The sequence below is a fragment of the Filicampus tigris genome, chromosome 3 (assembly GCF_054856515.1).
Source record: "Filicampus tigris isolate MCC_2025a chromosome 3, RoL_Ftig_1.0, whole genome shotgun sequence".
NCBI lineage: Eukaryota > Metazoa > Chordata > Actinopteri > Syngnathiformes > Syngnathidae > Filicampus > Filicampus tigris.
In genome coordinates, this window is record NC_141219.1 from 27,953,601 (window position 1) to 27,969,516 (window position 15,916).

General features: G+C 40.6%; 1 protein-coding gene across 4 annotated transcripts in view; it reads left to right on the plus strand.

Annotated features, from left to right (window-relative positions):
* adamtsl5 (ADAMTS like 5) overlaps positions 1 to 15,916 on the plus strand; it is a 45,986-nt gene that overhangs the window by 25,437 nt on the left and 4,633 nt on the right. For 2 of the 4 annotated variants that reach the window (XM_086025702.1, XM_086025704.1), the window contains 7 exons: positions 1,684 to 1,744; positions 2,394 to 2,499; positions 4,946 to 5,076; positions 7,718 to 7,841; positions 10,393 to 10,479; positions 11,043 to 11,206; positions 11,325 to 11,532. In XM_086025702.1, the coding sequence (XP_085881828.1) occupies positions 1,684 to 1,744; positions 2,394 to 2,499; positions 4,946 to 5,076; positions 7,718 to 7,841; positions 10,393 to 10,479; positions 11,043 to 11,206; positions 11,325 to 11,532 (881 nt within the window). The remainder of the gene's footprint in view (positions 1 to 1,683; positions 1,745 to 2,393; positions 2,500 to 4,945; positions 5,077 to 7,717; positions 7,842 to 10,392; positions 10,480 to 11,042; positions 11,207 to 11,324; positions 11,533 to 15,916) is intronic. The other 2 variants (XM_086025703.1, XM_086025705.1) reach the window with 1 other exon arrangement.

Sequence of the window (15,916 nt, forward strand, 5' to 3'; positions counted from 1 at the left end):
GTGGGAGGGGGGAACGACTGCATAAAGAGAATGGATCACGTTATCATTAAACTATAATTTCACTCCCCATAATATGCTTTCTGTTTACACAGAAAGCATGCAAAATTGCCACGTCAGAGCTGTGACAGAAGATCTGACATTTATCGGCCTTTTGCCTTTTACACAAAGCCCATCGATGATTTGTGTCTTTTCACATAGAGTCCAGAGTGACTTGTCACACAGCAGTAATTGCTTTCAACACAAAGGGAGGGAGAAGTGAATACTGTAAGGTGTTACTCTTCACACCCTGGTTATTTTGGAGTTGGTGCCCCGCCTCTGTTTTGGCCCAGGACAGTACTCCGAATGTACAAACGTTTTGGGTGACTTCCTATCACAAAGTGTCACTGAGGAACAATATGGGTCAAGATGCTCCTCATGTTAACTGTCAAGCCCTTGCAAAAGACAGCATCTTTCTTCTGATTTTTGGTTTCTTTACCGTATAAAGGACATGAAAAAAAAGACAAAAATGGGAAATCCTGCTATTTACAAGGGTTATCACGAGGACCGACCTTTCATTAATGACTCCATAAAGGGGAAATCAAGCCTAACATATTTTTTTCAAGAATATGTTCTATGCAAGCCCATCGTTGAAAGAAGGCGTTCTGATTAATATTGCGTTTGTGGAATATGAATTAAGCAGCAAAATCCACTCCTTTTTAATCATCTCAGGGGGCGGCGATTTTGTGACTTTTGTCGACTGAAAATGACATCAAAACTGCTCAGGGCTCAAGTAACGACCAATCACGGCTCAGCTTGAGAAAACAGGTCAGATTGGTCGTTACTAACTGGACTAACTCTTATTCCACAAACGTAATATTTATCAGAATACCTTGTTTCAACTAGTGGGCTTGCATAGAACATACTCTTGAACAAAATGTTTGTGTTTACATCCTCTTTAGGAAGTATACTATTTTCACCGTTTCCCCCTTTGGCCAATACAGCCAATGAAATGCAGTAAGGTGCAATCACGGCTCAGCTTCAGAAAACAGGTCAGCCGCGATTGGTCGTCACCCAGAGCATTTGTGATGTCATTTTCAGTCGACAGAAGTCACAAAATGGCCGACCCCAGAGATAGCTAAAAACGGGTGGATTAACTCTTATTCCAAAAACGCAATCTTTATCAGAATTCCTTGTTTCAACTAGTGGGTCTGCATAGAACATCTTCTTGAAAAAAATGTGTTTGCGTTGACTTTCTTGTTAATGTCTCTTGGCGTAAGGAGTGTTATAACCAGATGGAGCATTACTTGTTTTTTAGTTTCTGCACCTTTAAGGTAAACTGAATTCGAGGTTATTTCAGGAAGCTAAGATTCGTGCTGCTGGAAGAGATGGATCGTTGTTCACACACTTTGATCTTTTTATTGTTTATCATTTATTGTGTATAGTGCTTTGTTACAGCTCTAGTGGTTATGAAATGTGCTATATAAATGAAATTGTATTGTATTGTATTGTATTGTATTATGATAGGCCTAGTTTTGCATTTTAATGTACTCAACTCTCACGTAAAATAATAATGACCAAAAAATGTACATTTTTAGATCAAACATGTAGAATTGTGGACAATAGAAAGATTTCAGCAGTCAACATTTACTTCTGAGTGAACACATAATCTTCATTTTGTCTCATTTCTGTCTTTGTGTTTATCAGAAACCCAGTAGGTGGACCCTGCGGAGGTGATCCGAGACAATACAAGATCTGCAACACTAAGGTCATTCAGCATAAAGCTTTCCACACTGTACAAAATTGCCACGCAATTTTCAATGCAAATATTTTCCGACAAAGGCTGATGTTTGCTCTTGAAGTTGAGCGTGTGGGCGTGTTCGGGGATAATGTTGCGGCTGAGACCTTTCAGGGTGTGAACTGGAATTTCACGGACATATTAACCTTTGTCTTCACTGCTCTACTCTGTCCTCGTCGAGTTTCACGCAACAGCGCTGCAGTCGGGTGTCGGGGCTGCTCCCGTGTTAGATACGTTAGGAGTTGGAAGTGAGTGGGTGTGTTTGGACAGGCAATCACCACACAGCCCATACTTGCATGGAGTCGATCTCACAGATGAGTTGAAGCTTGTTTCGGGATGAATGCGTGTGCAGGTTGCACTTTGTACTTAGTGATTCATTTCAAGCCTGCGGTACAGTAAATAGCAACACTTCCCAGACAAGTTTTCTGCACTCTGATAGGAACACAAATCTATGCAGCTTCATATTAGGTGTCACTTACTTCCCGGAGGCTTCATTTGCACGTTTGTTTACTTTTGGGTTGGTATTACCATTTGCCCTGCTTGGAATAAATACAGTATCATCATCAGCATTACAATAATATTGTACTCTGTATCCTTAATGCCATTGTATTGTGCGCAGGCGTGCCCCCCTGGCTCACAAGATTACCGAGAGATGCAGTGTGCTGCTTTCAATGACAGACAGTTGGTGACAGGAAGCTCCTTCAGATGGACGACCTTTCATGGTGGTCAGTGAGACATCGCACATCGGACATGTTTCTGTCAAACCTTCATGGTGAAAATTATTTTGGACAAATTATTTGGATTATTATTTCATCCTCCTATTAATTTAGGCCTGTGCATCATCAGATTAACTGATTGTTGACACGTCACTTATTTCACCCATCTACAATGCAAGGTGATTAGAGTTGACGAAAACTATCGAAATACAGGAACTAAAACAAAAAAATGAAAAAACATTTTGTTGAAAAATGTCAAATGAAAATGCTTTTTAAAAAACAAAATGTAACTCAAATGTATGTTAGAATAAAACTAAAACTAACTATAATTATTGCAAATTGTATGTCCTTTTGTTTGTCTTTGTCAATTGTTATCACACATAAGCTTTCAGGGTTCATTTGAAATGTATTCATTTCAGCATTGTTAAACCTAAGGGGCTAAGGGGTTCTTTAGCCCCCGTCAGAAATCTAGTTAGCCCTGGTTAAGTCACTCCAGTACTCTATTTTACATTTGAAAATATTTTTTGGTCATGTATTTTATTCAGTTTTAAAAACATTAAGACGTTTACTCTGTTCCAATCTAACCCCTGCTTCAGTTTTTGTGCTGTACCTGTACCCCCCTGCGTGTTTGGCAAGGGAGGGCAGGAGCCGGTGGAGTCTTTCATTTACTAGTACGTTAGATTTAAGACTTTGCCATTGCCTTGTGGTCATATTTGTTTGTATTGTATTTTTGTTGAATATTTAGTTAAAACTCATTTTAGATTGATCATGCTGTGTATCATGCTTTTATTATTAAAAAAGAAAAAAAATTAGAACCGCTTTACAAGGTATGTGAAGTGATAACATTCAAATTATTTTCTCAGCCACACCACAAAGGAAAAAATCCTGTACGTCCATACGGAAGTAGGAAAGTCAAACAGTCGTTTGAGAATGGACTCTATGCACGCATTTAGGGTGTTAGCATGTTCCCTTAGTAATTGTTCCAGTTGTCCAAGTGACGGCGAAGCGACCATGTCTCATTTGATGAGCCATTTGCTGAGTCATAGCAAATCAGTGTGAGCTGATCCTTATTTTGACACTCAACTCACCTTTGTTCATAAAGCACAAAAAACAGCCACAAAATACAACGGAAAGCCTTTATTGGCACTTTCTACGGTGCAGATGCAATAAAATTGATCTTATGAAAACCTAAATGACAGCCGATAATAAAATGATAAAACTGACAAGCGTACAGTATACTACTAACTGGAGGATGAGGATAAGTGTTCTCACGAAGCTTCGTGACGGAGCGGCTGACTTCATCGCCTCGCTATAGCCGCTGGGGAGCCAGGGAGTGAGAGAGCGTGCAGCCCCGTGACTTGCCGGGGGAGTCGAGTAAGGAGAAACTCAGACAAAGACGGACAGGCTACCTGCATCCATTTCATGTTGCAGTCGTTAAATTGTCTTGTCCTATGTCCTAACATCCTATGGATAAACTTTGTGTCTCCTTTGTAGTCCTTTGTATATTAAGCATATTTAAAAATGTAAAATAGAATACTGGACTTAATTTAAATGTATTTATTTATAATTATTTCACTGGTGAAAGTCTTCAAATAAAAAGTGGAGCATAATGGCATATATTAAGAAAAACTAATACTAAGACTAATAAAAACTAAACTAAAACTAGCCATTTTTGAAAAAATAAAACTATTAAAAACGAAAAAACTTGTTCTAAAAACTAATTAAAACAAACTGAATTTAAGAAATAAAAGTTAAAATGAAATTAAAAACGAACAATAATCGAAAACTATTATAACCTTGTTACGGTGCGCCGAAAGCAGTGCTTCTCAATTATTTTTTCTTACATCCCCCCGGGAAAAGGAAAATATTTTAATGCTACCCCAACTCTCAGCCGCGACTATAAATCAATTGTCTTCAAAATTGTTGCAAATACACCTCAGCAGAAGAGCTAATACTCGCTGCACTCACTCTGACAGAGAGCGCCACTGCCACCTTCTGTAGTGGATGTGAAATGACACTTTATTCTAGTCCAAGAATGTTCCCTGAGGTCACACGTGACCCCCCTGGCATTGCACCACATTTTGACAATGTCTGGCCTAATGAGACATGAAAATACATTTCATTATCTCCTGACATTGCAAAACAAACCTCTGCTCTTGAAACGCTTATACGTGTTCCCTTGAAGTTGTTTCCTGTCCTTTTAAGTCATTTCAATCTACATGTCGCTTATTTCAGTCAGCTTGTTAAAAGAATTGTTAGACATAATATTTCGATACCACACGAAATAGTAATGACTTATCTTGCCATCATTTAGTTTGATCACGATACTGTCGGGTATACTGTATTTTGCTTTCTTCGGCTCTTTGTGATCAGTCAAACAGCGAACAGCATTTTACTGTGACATTCTCCGAGCCAATTAAAAGAAAACAAGCCAATGACTGAACATCTCCCCTAGCAGGCTCCAACCCCTGTGAGCTCAGCTGCCTGGCCTTGGGTCATAACTTCTACTACAACTTCGGACGTGTGCTTGATGGCACAGCCTGCGACAAAGTACCTGGAGCTGTGTGTGTCAACGGACGCTGTCTGGTGAGAGTCAACTAAAACTAGTTCTATCTTGTAGTCTGATTACCAAGGACAACTCGTTGAACTTTGTCCAACACTTAGAGCAGATAAAGCGCCATAAATGGTCATTCTTGGTAATACAAATCCACACATCCATCAATGGAACACTATAAGGGAAAATAAGGACAATGGGGTCATTGATGGTCATCGATGTTCTGTCCAACCCCTCTATTCGGTTCCTTTACACTTTTTTGGTGAAAAGTCTGCAGCTTCAGGCTCCCCCTTGGTCACAGAAAGAGATACACTGGAAATAAACTTGTCTCCCTCCCGAAAATAAACATACACTATACTGCAGTAGTCATGCAACTGTATCCAAGTTAGATTAAGTGATTGATGCATGTCTTACTTAGGGAGTGCATACGTGTACATGTGTGTGCACCAACACGAGGCATGCAGTGTAAATAGCTGGCTGGATTCATGGCCCGTAGCCCATAGAGTACGCAACATAAGATAATAGAACAAACAGGAAGCAGCATGCAGCTGCTGGAGGATGCTGCCGTTCTTTAGTTGAGGTCCGTATGCAAACCATATGGCCGTGTGCATAACTGTGCTTTTCCGAACGTAAATGTTTTGGAAAATACTATTGAGTATACAGTTGACTAACTGTCTCATTGGGCATGTTTACAAAATGACAGAAGGACGAGCGGCAGGACGCACAAGTTTTTAGCTCATCGGTGTCACAGTTCTGAGGGTTTGAATCCGAGATGTGGCCTTCCTTAGTGGAGTATGCATGTTCTCCCCCATGCTTGATCGTGTTTTTCTGTGGGTGCTTGTACTCCGGATTCCTCTCACATTCCAAAAACGTGTATGTGTTATTACGCAATACTGTTGTGTTTCATTGCAAAACCTTTGCGTAATAGCGCAATAAGTTGTCAGTTTTTATTGCGTTATTTTGCAATAAAAATGATTTTAGGAGGAGAATGACAGACTTCCATTTCCGGGTCATGGCTTTAGGTGTACTGTGCTGACACGAATGACAGTTTGGAGAGATTTTTACGTTCTAGAGATGCCCCAGACAAGGTCATACTTCACATGCAAAGGGATAGGCTATGTACTAAATGTTAACAGTTAGTTACCAAAACAAAATTGCTATCCACCTTTTTCCTTGTTAGTGAAATGGGCGTCCTGTGGCGTAATCCATGGTATTACATGTGTTGAACCACTAGAGGGCAGACTATGCCCGTGAGTACAATATTACTGCAGGGAACACGCATGAAAAAGAAAAAAAAAAATGACAGTGCGGTGCAGGTAGTCAAAGGAGGCTCTGTGGTATCGCAGAAGAGAACAGTGGTCTTTCTTTTTAAGAGAACCCAACACAACACGTCCGTCGGTACTTGACCCAGCTTGGGACGATTACAGGGACGAACCCACTTTCGTCCTCGCTTAATCCGTCCTTTTTAGAAAAAAACTCTCGTCCACTAGCCACAAAATGGGCCGTTCTGTTGCTGGGATGGATCCCTGATAAATACATACTTACACATATACACATACATACTGTATATGGACATTTTGTCTTTGACTTTGGAAGTTCTCTTGTATTTTAAGATAGCACAGCAGACACGCAAAGTAATATTTACATCACTTTGATGACATAATACTGATGATATTTTGATTTTCATATTTTGCTGGGCCATGTTCACTCCCCCAGTGGAAGCTTGTGTTGTGTGCACTGTTCCTTTACACCAGGGATCCATTTCCTGTAATGCACATACAGTACATGCTTGGAGTGTTTTTGTCTTTTTAAAGCGAGTTTAGAGGCTGATTATAGGTCTTCTGGAAGATTGCCCTGAATAACTGTAGTTGAAGGCTAAAGTAAAAGGCATTCACTGTAATCTATGCCGCAGCACGGTCTTCCATGCAACTGTTATCACCCTGTGTTTTGGAATTTATAGAGCCACCTCTAGACCCGCTATCTTCCCTCATTGAGCGCCTTGCTGCAAGTAAATGTTTCAAAGACAAGAAAATGACAGGGAGAAGAACCAGAAGGTGTGTGCGCGTGTGTCCTCTTAGAGAGGAAATCAACCCAAACAGATTTTTTTCAAGAATATGCTCCCAGCAGGCCCACTCGTTGAAACACGGCATCCTGATTAATATTGCATTTGTGGAATATAAATTAAGCTAAGTTATTTTTTAGCCATCCCTGGGGACGGCCATTTCGTCACTTCTGTTGACTGAAAATGACATCACAACTGCTCAGGGCTCAGGTAATGAGCAATCACAGCTCAGCTTCAGAAAACAGGTCATCCGTGATTGGTAGTTACCTGAGCCCTGAGTAGTTGTGATGTCATTTTCAGTCGACAGAAGTCACAAAATGGCCGCCCCCAGAGATGGCTAAAAAACGGGGTGGATTTTGCTGCTTAGCTCATGTTCCGCAACCGCAAAATTTATCAGAATACATTGTTTCAACTAGTGGGCCTGCATAGAACATATTCTTGAAAAAAATATGGCCTACATAACATAATATAACTACAGAAGAAAAACAAAAAAGGTTGCCTCTCGTCAGTAAATGTGCAATTAAAAAGCACTGATGACAAACATCCAATCAGATCCTAATGTATGTTGTATGCTAACCATTTCATGAAGCATGTTTCTATTCTTTATATAGAAGCCTGGCTGTGATTCCATCTTGGGTTCAAAGGAGCAAGAGGATGTCTGCATGGTCTGCGGCGGGAAAAACACCACCTGCCTTCACCACAGGAGTATTTACCAGAGCAACGGCCTGGAGGCAGGTAGGATGCACACGCACACTCACACCCACACACACACGCAGTGTGCAATAATCAACATGAGGAATCACTTTCAGACCTACTTGATTTCAGGATAATACCAGGCTCTTGGCTTCATTTCTCATCGCTGATGTTTAGTCATGAGGCGTTTGTGAAACTTTTATGCCAAACAAAAGCTGTTGGCTATCCTCCATGTCAAAATTAAACTAACAACTGGTAGTCCAAAATTGCAGTTGTTAAATTGTCTGAAAGAAGAGGTGCGTGCGGAGGCCCAAGTCGAGGCATCCGATCAAACTTGGATGTATTACCACAAAAACATGTACCTGACATCATCATCATGTGAGACTCTCCCAATGTGGACACACATTAAAGTCCATGTGAATTGATTATAGTCTTTCCTGTGTGTTCAATATTGTAATCAAGCACAAAGTAAACACATTGAAGCGACAACAATTTTGATTTCGAATAGTTGGTAAAATAGGTAGCAATGTAGAAATAATTGTCTAATAATTGCAGGTTCGATTGGAACCATCATACAATCTTTATTCATTTTTATCATATGGGCAATTTTTGAGTACCGTTTTAACATTGTTAACAGTCACGCAACTGTAAAAAGAAGTTACATTTTTAAATTTAAAAACAATCCAATACTTTAATGCCTTGAGTTTAATGATACATAAAAATGTAATGCTAAAATGCATGTTAGTGTAAAACAAAGTAAACCACTAAACAAACACTATCCGCATCTTAATTTAGGTAGACACAAATGGGAGCTAATTAACTGACACACTGACACACAGTACAGGGCTGAACCCAGTGGAAAACATTGACAGACAGATACACACAACTGATTCTAAAATATTGTATGTGTGACATCTTTGCTCGGTCAGAAGCCACTAATCCCTTTCGGATATTCAATAAAATAATTGTTCCTAGACCCAAAACAAAGGTTGGAAATCAATGTGAATGTTCTTGCTACTGAATACATCAAATTAACTGTTAAATGAGTTGTATTTTAACACCCCCCAAAAAACAACAACAACAGACCCACACACACACACAAAAAAAGCAAAAGAATATGACCATAAAAGGAATGACAAGGAGCATCTGCTTTAATTTGACATCCGAGTTCAGCCACCTTTGCCAAGTCAGATATCCTCTAAAATGAAGAAGAAGAAGAAGATTACATGAGCGTTGGCACAGCAAGATTCCTTGAAAGATTGACTAATAACAGATGCAAATTGTGGCTGGTTCGCACCGTCACCCGACGGGACCACAACAGCTCTGGCGTGAAACAGTGGCCTCCGCACCGTTGTGTGCAAGCCATAATGGGTTAACGTGAGCAAGGAGAAAACATTCTGATAATGTCTCCTTTGTTTGGGTGACTTTGAGTCCTGGGAGGTTTTCTCCCCACTCGCAGCTGTGCTTCCAAACGGAGAGCGGATTGACGGAGGGTGGCGACACAAAACGCTCCCGCAAGGTCAGCTGCTTTAGAGTTCATCGGGGCCTGTCTGAAAGTCTGACGTTGGAGGCTTACTGAGCCTTGTGCATAGTTTTCCTTTGAAATTGGGAAGCAGGAGCAACCAAAGCAGAAGGCTGTTCACGGTGTGTCATGAATGGCCCTCATAAGGCAAAAGGCTTTTCAGCCATGGAGATGTCTCAGTTTTATGGTTGTGACGCAGGATGTAAAATGTACCATGTACCATGGAATGAATGGTTGTGATTTCAACTCATTCATGAAGTGTGTGTGGAGGGGCTTGTAAAACAGTCCTTTAGAACTTTACTCATTGTTACTTATATCTAAGTAACGATGTCATCAAACCCTAGTGAACGTGTCAATGATGGCATAAATAAGAAATGTCATGTATACTGGAAAAAGGGTACACTTTATACAGATGAATTGTGGGACTGAAGTAGGCTGAATAGGAGTGTAACAAAAAAAACAGTTTGAACCGGAAAAAGTTTTTTTGATGTCAAAGGTGCGAGTGCATCGAATCGTCTTTTATTGGAGAGATATATCTTAGAAGGAATTGGCACATTTGCAGTACTGAGCAATTCATTCAAAAAATGTACACTCTCTGAGACATACAATATCGAATCGAATCGCAATCTCACTGAGTCGGACCAAACCGAATCGTTCCACTTTCAAATCGAACCGTCCTTGAATCGTTTCGCACCTAACATATCGAAAACCGTATCGAATCGTCTTTTGTGGACAGATGCACACCACTAAGGGTGAACAATTACAATTTATTTTTCATGTATATTTTGTATGTGGAATTCACAATTAGATTGTTTTTTAAAACAATACTGACTTCCATGCAGGTATCATACGGTAGGTTCGATTCCCACTCGGTGACGATGTGAGTTGGTGCAGCTGTTGGTTTGTGTATGTGTCCGATGGATGACAGGTGACCAGGGTGTAGTCAGCCTTTCGCCCAATTTCAGCTGCGATACGCCAGGTCAATAAAACAGAAATGAAAAATAATTCTGTTCAACTGTATTACTTGAGTAGATTCAAGTCTCGAACGGAGTGTGCTGTTCTGTTGGCTAGGAGGTCCTTTTGGATACAACGAAGTAACCAAGATACCAGCTGGAGCCACTCACATCCGAGTCACGGATAACAGCAGGAATTATCTTGGTAAGCTCACGGACACACGCACAGGCCACCTGGTTTCGTGTTTGTATCTATTTCAGGTTGCTGCTGTGTCACTAGCTCCATGGCTACACTTGTAAATCCAACATGTCAAATAATTTCCTGGCCTTGCTATTACTTCCTCATCCCCCAGAGACAGTCGGGCTGAGCAGCCCTGTCCGCTTACTGCATGTGTGGTGTCTTTTCCAGGCAACATAACAACCACGACTTCTATTCTTCATCTTGTTTATGAGACTAAAATAAAAGTGCCCTAGTAATGGCACACACTGTGGTTTGAGATGGACACATAGTACAGTATGAAAGCTTTATCTGGCTACCGGGTCAAAGCAGGTGAATGCGCTTGTTTCCATTATATGTCATGGAAAATCCCTTTCAGCACTTAGTGGAGACAGCTGCCTTAAATGGTCATCTGGCTTACTTCTTTGGTGACTGCACCCCAAAATCCACCCACTTCCCCACTTCATGGGTTCGAGTGATAACGAAAGCTTCCCTGTGTCATACTGAACACGAAAGATTTGGCTCTAAAATTGCCCTCTTCTCTCTTCAAGCTCTCCAGAATGGTCGCTCCCAGTTTGTCATCAACGGTAACTGGAAGATCAGTGTCCCGGGCGAGTACAATATAGCGGGAACCAAAGTTCTATACCGGAGGTCAGCTGACACCTGGGAGAGCTTTGAGGTCCCCGGGCCAACCCAGGAAGACTTGCGGCTGATGGTGAGATGGAGGAGCCAAAAACGTTTGGGCATTTGCACCTTAAAATCACGCAATATCTAGGATGCAAAACCTTGACTTATCTAGTCTTTATGTTTCTTTGTGGTCATTGTGCGTACAGGTTCTTGCCACAGACAGAAATCCAGGCATTGAGTACGAGTACTGGTTACCGCCAGAGCAGTACGACCTCCACCATGGGAGGAGAAGTCCACTGCGTCAGACTCACCACAGTGCCAACTTCCTCCCGTGGGAGCAACCCACCGTTGAAACCACTACCACCACAACCACTACGACGCGGCCTCCCCCACTGAGCACCCGCCCCCACTGGTGTAAGCCACGTTTATTCTTTACTCATCACTGACTACATTCAAACGTTTTGGTTTCGCAACCATCAGAGTCGAATCAGCATCACCTTTTGAATATACAGTAGTATTTTGTCATCACATTTGACACATTGTCACTGTACCTCGATATTCTTTTGATATTATATAACATGCTACTACTGAGCTGGGGGCAGCAGGAGCTCATTGGTAAGGATTTGGAAACAGGAGGGTTAGGGTTCGAGTCTTCTGCGAACAAAAAAAATAATGATAAGTTGTTGGAATGATGTTTTCCTGACTGGGCCCGGAGTGAGTAATATGTATGTTCTGTTTATTTCCTGCTGGGCCGGGCTGCAAAATAATGCTGTTCGGGCCGCTACTCTCAACGCCCATTCAGTTTCTTACAGCCCGCATATGAATTCCTTCTGGATCTGTTTTGAAATCAACAAATATAATGACATTGAAGTTGCTCGAGACTCAGATAACGTTCAATCTGGCGGCTCGTCTGTTTTCTGAAGCTCGGCTATGATTGGTCGTTACCTGAACCCTGAGCAACTTCAATGTCATCCTCTGTTGACAGAAGTGACGAAATGGCCGCCCCCTGAGCTAGCTAAAAAAAGGTGGATTTCTCATATTCCACAAGCGTAATATTAATCAGATTGCCATGTTTAGACGCGTGGGCATGGATAGGACATATTCTGGGATAAAATTTATATTTGGGTTGACTTCCTCTTTTAGACTAACTTCCACATTATTCTACACGTGTATTTCTGTTTTCATTGGCTATTACATTATAAACGAAAAGCACTGGCTGCCTACCTTTGTTGCTGAGGGTGAGTGACCAAGTCACAATCATTTAACACAAACAACAGCACTGTAACTATATCACACCCTGTCTGTACAAAATTACACATTAAAGAGTCATAACGCAATCACAAGAGTTACTTTTATCGACAGCAAAACATGACGGGAAGCCTCATCCGATTACTCATGCTGTAGTAAAGTTAGCTTGAGGCCGCTAAGTAGCCAGCCGTAGCAAACATAGTAGCTGTGCTATTAGCTAGTGCTAGTACTTTACTAGGGATTACATATATAGCTATAAATTAAATTCATATTACCACATTTGGGTGAAATCTAATTAAGTCTGACACCCTTAACTCCCCTTGATAATAAATGTTCATCTTACCTCAAATATGCTTTTTCAAGTTTGACGGCTAGTTTTTGAAAAACATTAGCACGGGTCTCAAATCCAGATCCACAAAGTAAAAACCCTGCAACAGTTTGACTTTAGCCACAGTTACTTCTACTCAACCGTAAGGTAAACAAGCTCTCCGGAGTAGAAGCACCTGTGACTATGAATAGTTTTCAAAATAAGAGCGTTAACAGGAAGTGCAATGTGAGCTGCCTTAATCTTGTTGGCTGAACAGCGTTTGATAAATCTGCCTTGTCAAGTGTAAATTATCTTATGTTATGGGTACTTGCCTCTTGGTCCCTTTTTGCCCTTTTGCCCAATTTAACTAAGTTCTTAGACTGGCTCAGGTAAACACTGATCATGATCTTTAAAGCACATTCAATTGTAAATTGGATTTCTGATGAAATTCAGTATGAATGTCTTTGAAGGGAATGGTAAGATATTTTAAAATGTTTAAATTGTATATCATCATTCAAATGTTTTGAACTAAAGTGGGCCGATCTGAGCCCGGAAACTCCAGGACTGGAAAGGAGTCCCACGCCGGTCCCGTTTCTGACTATAGATGATGTGTCCTTGAGCAAGGGATCCAAACGACACCGGACTCGAACCCAGGGGCAAACATCATCACTTTGACATTTCGAGGCTTTTTGCATAACTTCCGCCAAGTTCGGTTATAAATTGAATTTCATGAAACAAACTATTTGTGTTCTCACGGTGTGATAGGAGTCCCATCTCTTCAGAGTCGTTGAGGTCCCAGGTCACTGACCTGCCTGGCCATCGTATGACTCTTAAGGGTCGCAAGAGTCAAGAGCCTCTTATACTTCACGGAGAAGCAAATGAGTCATTTGTCTGCTTCTGTTATCACTCTTACTTTCAGTACTTACTTCCCCAAGTGCCCTTTCAATTCCCACTGTCTTTGACCCTTTTTACACGACAGACCAATCTATTTGTCTTCTACTGGACTTAATTTAATTTCATAATTGTGTTTTCTAATGGAATAAGACAATACTTTAAATGGAGAATGAAACAGGAACTGTAAGTGTATTCTTCTATTAGTTTCATTTGGGTCAGTCACACCAACAACTACTGTAGCTTTTGTGACATATCAACCAGTATATATGAAACATTGAACAAATTGAGAGGTAAACCCTTGGATATGTAACAGTGTACAGTATGTCCGGTAATAGATGGAGGTAATAGATTGATTGTACATAATGTATGCAATTCACAGTATTGTCCATAAAATCTATCTCACACACACAGTGGAGAGTTGTTATATCAATTAATCATGAACGGTATGAAAGAAGATCTAAAAATAATCCATCCATATTAGTATTCAATTTCACTGAGTAGTTCAAGTGTATTCCAAGCACTTGTATTGCTCCACCACGCTAATTTCCTCCTGCATGATAGTAACTGGCTGAGTGGTGGTCCTGGTCCTCCGCATGTCCTCAACAAGCGTTTTGGTTTTGCTAGTGTTGAGGACTAGATGCACCAGTAATGAAACGCATATTAATTGCACCCTTAGCATCCTGGACAACAACGTGCACACGGCCACACATTCGTGACAATGAAAAGATGTGGGTGGCTGATGATGAGTGCGAGAGCTGAGAACCTGGGGGGAAAAAACAATTCGAATGCAAAATCCAAATCTGCAGGCTGTTTGCTACTGCTAAAGAATGCATCTGTTTTCTCTTTCCCAATAAGCCTGCTGTACACATGTGCAGGATCCCTTGTTAAATATGAAACCAAACCCCACAGCCTGAGGCGTCGGGCCTTCTGTCACAAAATATCCAACGATGCAAAACAGGGTGTCGGCAGACACAATGGCATCGTTAGGCTAATTTTAGTGGGAACCTAAAAATCTTGTTAAGCCTCCTACATGATTTAGTTGCATTTTCATTTATTGAATTATTTATTTTGCAAACAGCACCCAAAAAGTCCAATGTTAAATGGCTAGAAAGTTATTTGAAATAAATGATAACCTAACATATCATTATTCACTTAGTGTAAATCAGTTCCGAAAATGGATGGATGGATGATCATAAAATCTGTCGAAAATCAATGAAACCCAGCGGCCCAGGAATAATGACTCTAAAATACTTTTGTTTTTTTAGTACTATAAAGAGGCATCATAGGAATAATACACATACAAAGTCATGCCATTTGCCTCTATGCCCTGAGTGCCAACAGAATAATTGACCCATTTGCCAGCCTTCAAAACCGACGGCATTCTTTGAAGCGTCCACCCACCAAGTAGCCGGCAATTGCAGCTCTAAATTTGAGTTTGATGATATTATTAACCCCTCAAAGCAAAACTTTTCTCTGCAATTTTCTGTTAATTGAAAATGATGAGCTTGGCTTACTTTGTCTCAACACAGTGACATTTGTTTGCATACAATTTGGCATGCACTGTAACAACTTTTTTGGCATGGCTGTACACATGCTTGCCGTGTTTGTGTAATGTATTAAAAACAGACTGAAATAAGACTGCAAATCTAATGTTGACTTTAAACTTTTACACAGTGTTATCAGTCTATGTTAGCTGCTTGTGAAAGTCACATCTGGCCGATCCCCTGGGGGCTAAGCCCCCCCCTGTCCAAAAGACCTAGTGACGCCCTTTGGCAGGCAGGCCTCAAATTCCGTTTTTCTCTTACAAATGTTCAGTTGGTATCTGTTAATGCGCTCATTATGATCGACTTGGATATTGAAACCAAGCATAAAGCCACGTGCAAGATCGAGATTGGTTATTCCTGAAGGATGTCTTTTGTCCATTGGTTTTCATGTTTATATGTTTTTTTAGTGCTGTCAAGCGATTAAAATTTTTAATCGTAGTTAATCATATTTTAGTTATTGTAAAAAAAAATCCCTTTATTTTTCTGTCCCATTATTTTCTTGAATTGTAATACCCTTAACATGAATAAGAGGATTGATTTTCTTATGCAACTACTTTATTAAAGCGAATTCAACCCAAACATATTATTTTTTAAGAATGTGCTCCATGCAAGCCCACTAGTTGAAACAAGGCATTCTTAACTCACGCAAACAGCCCCTCAGCCTTTTTCAAACACACACATACACTTTCATACATACACTGAACACCAATTCATTGGCTAACCTTGTCTTTCTTTAGAGAGAAAATATGACAAACACACCGCTGCATTTTAAGGGCAAGCAAAGAAAGTCTATCTAATCCAAGCA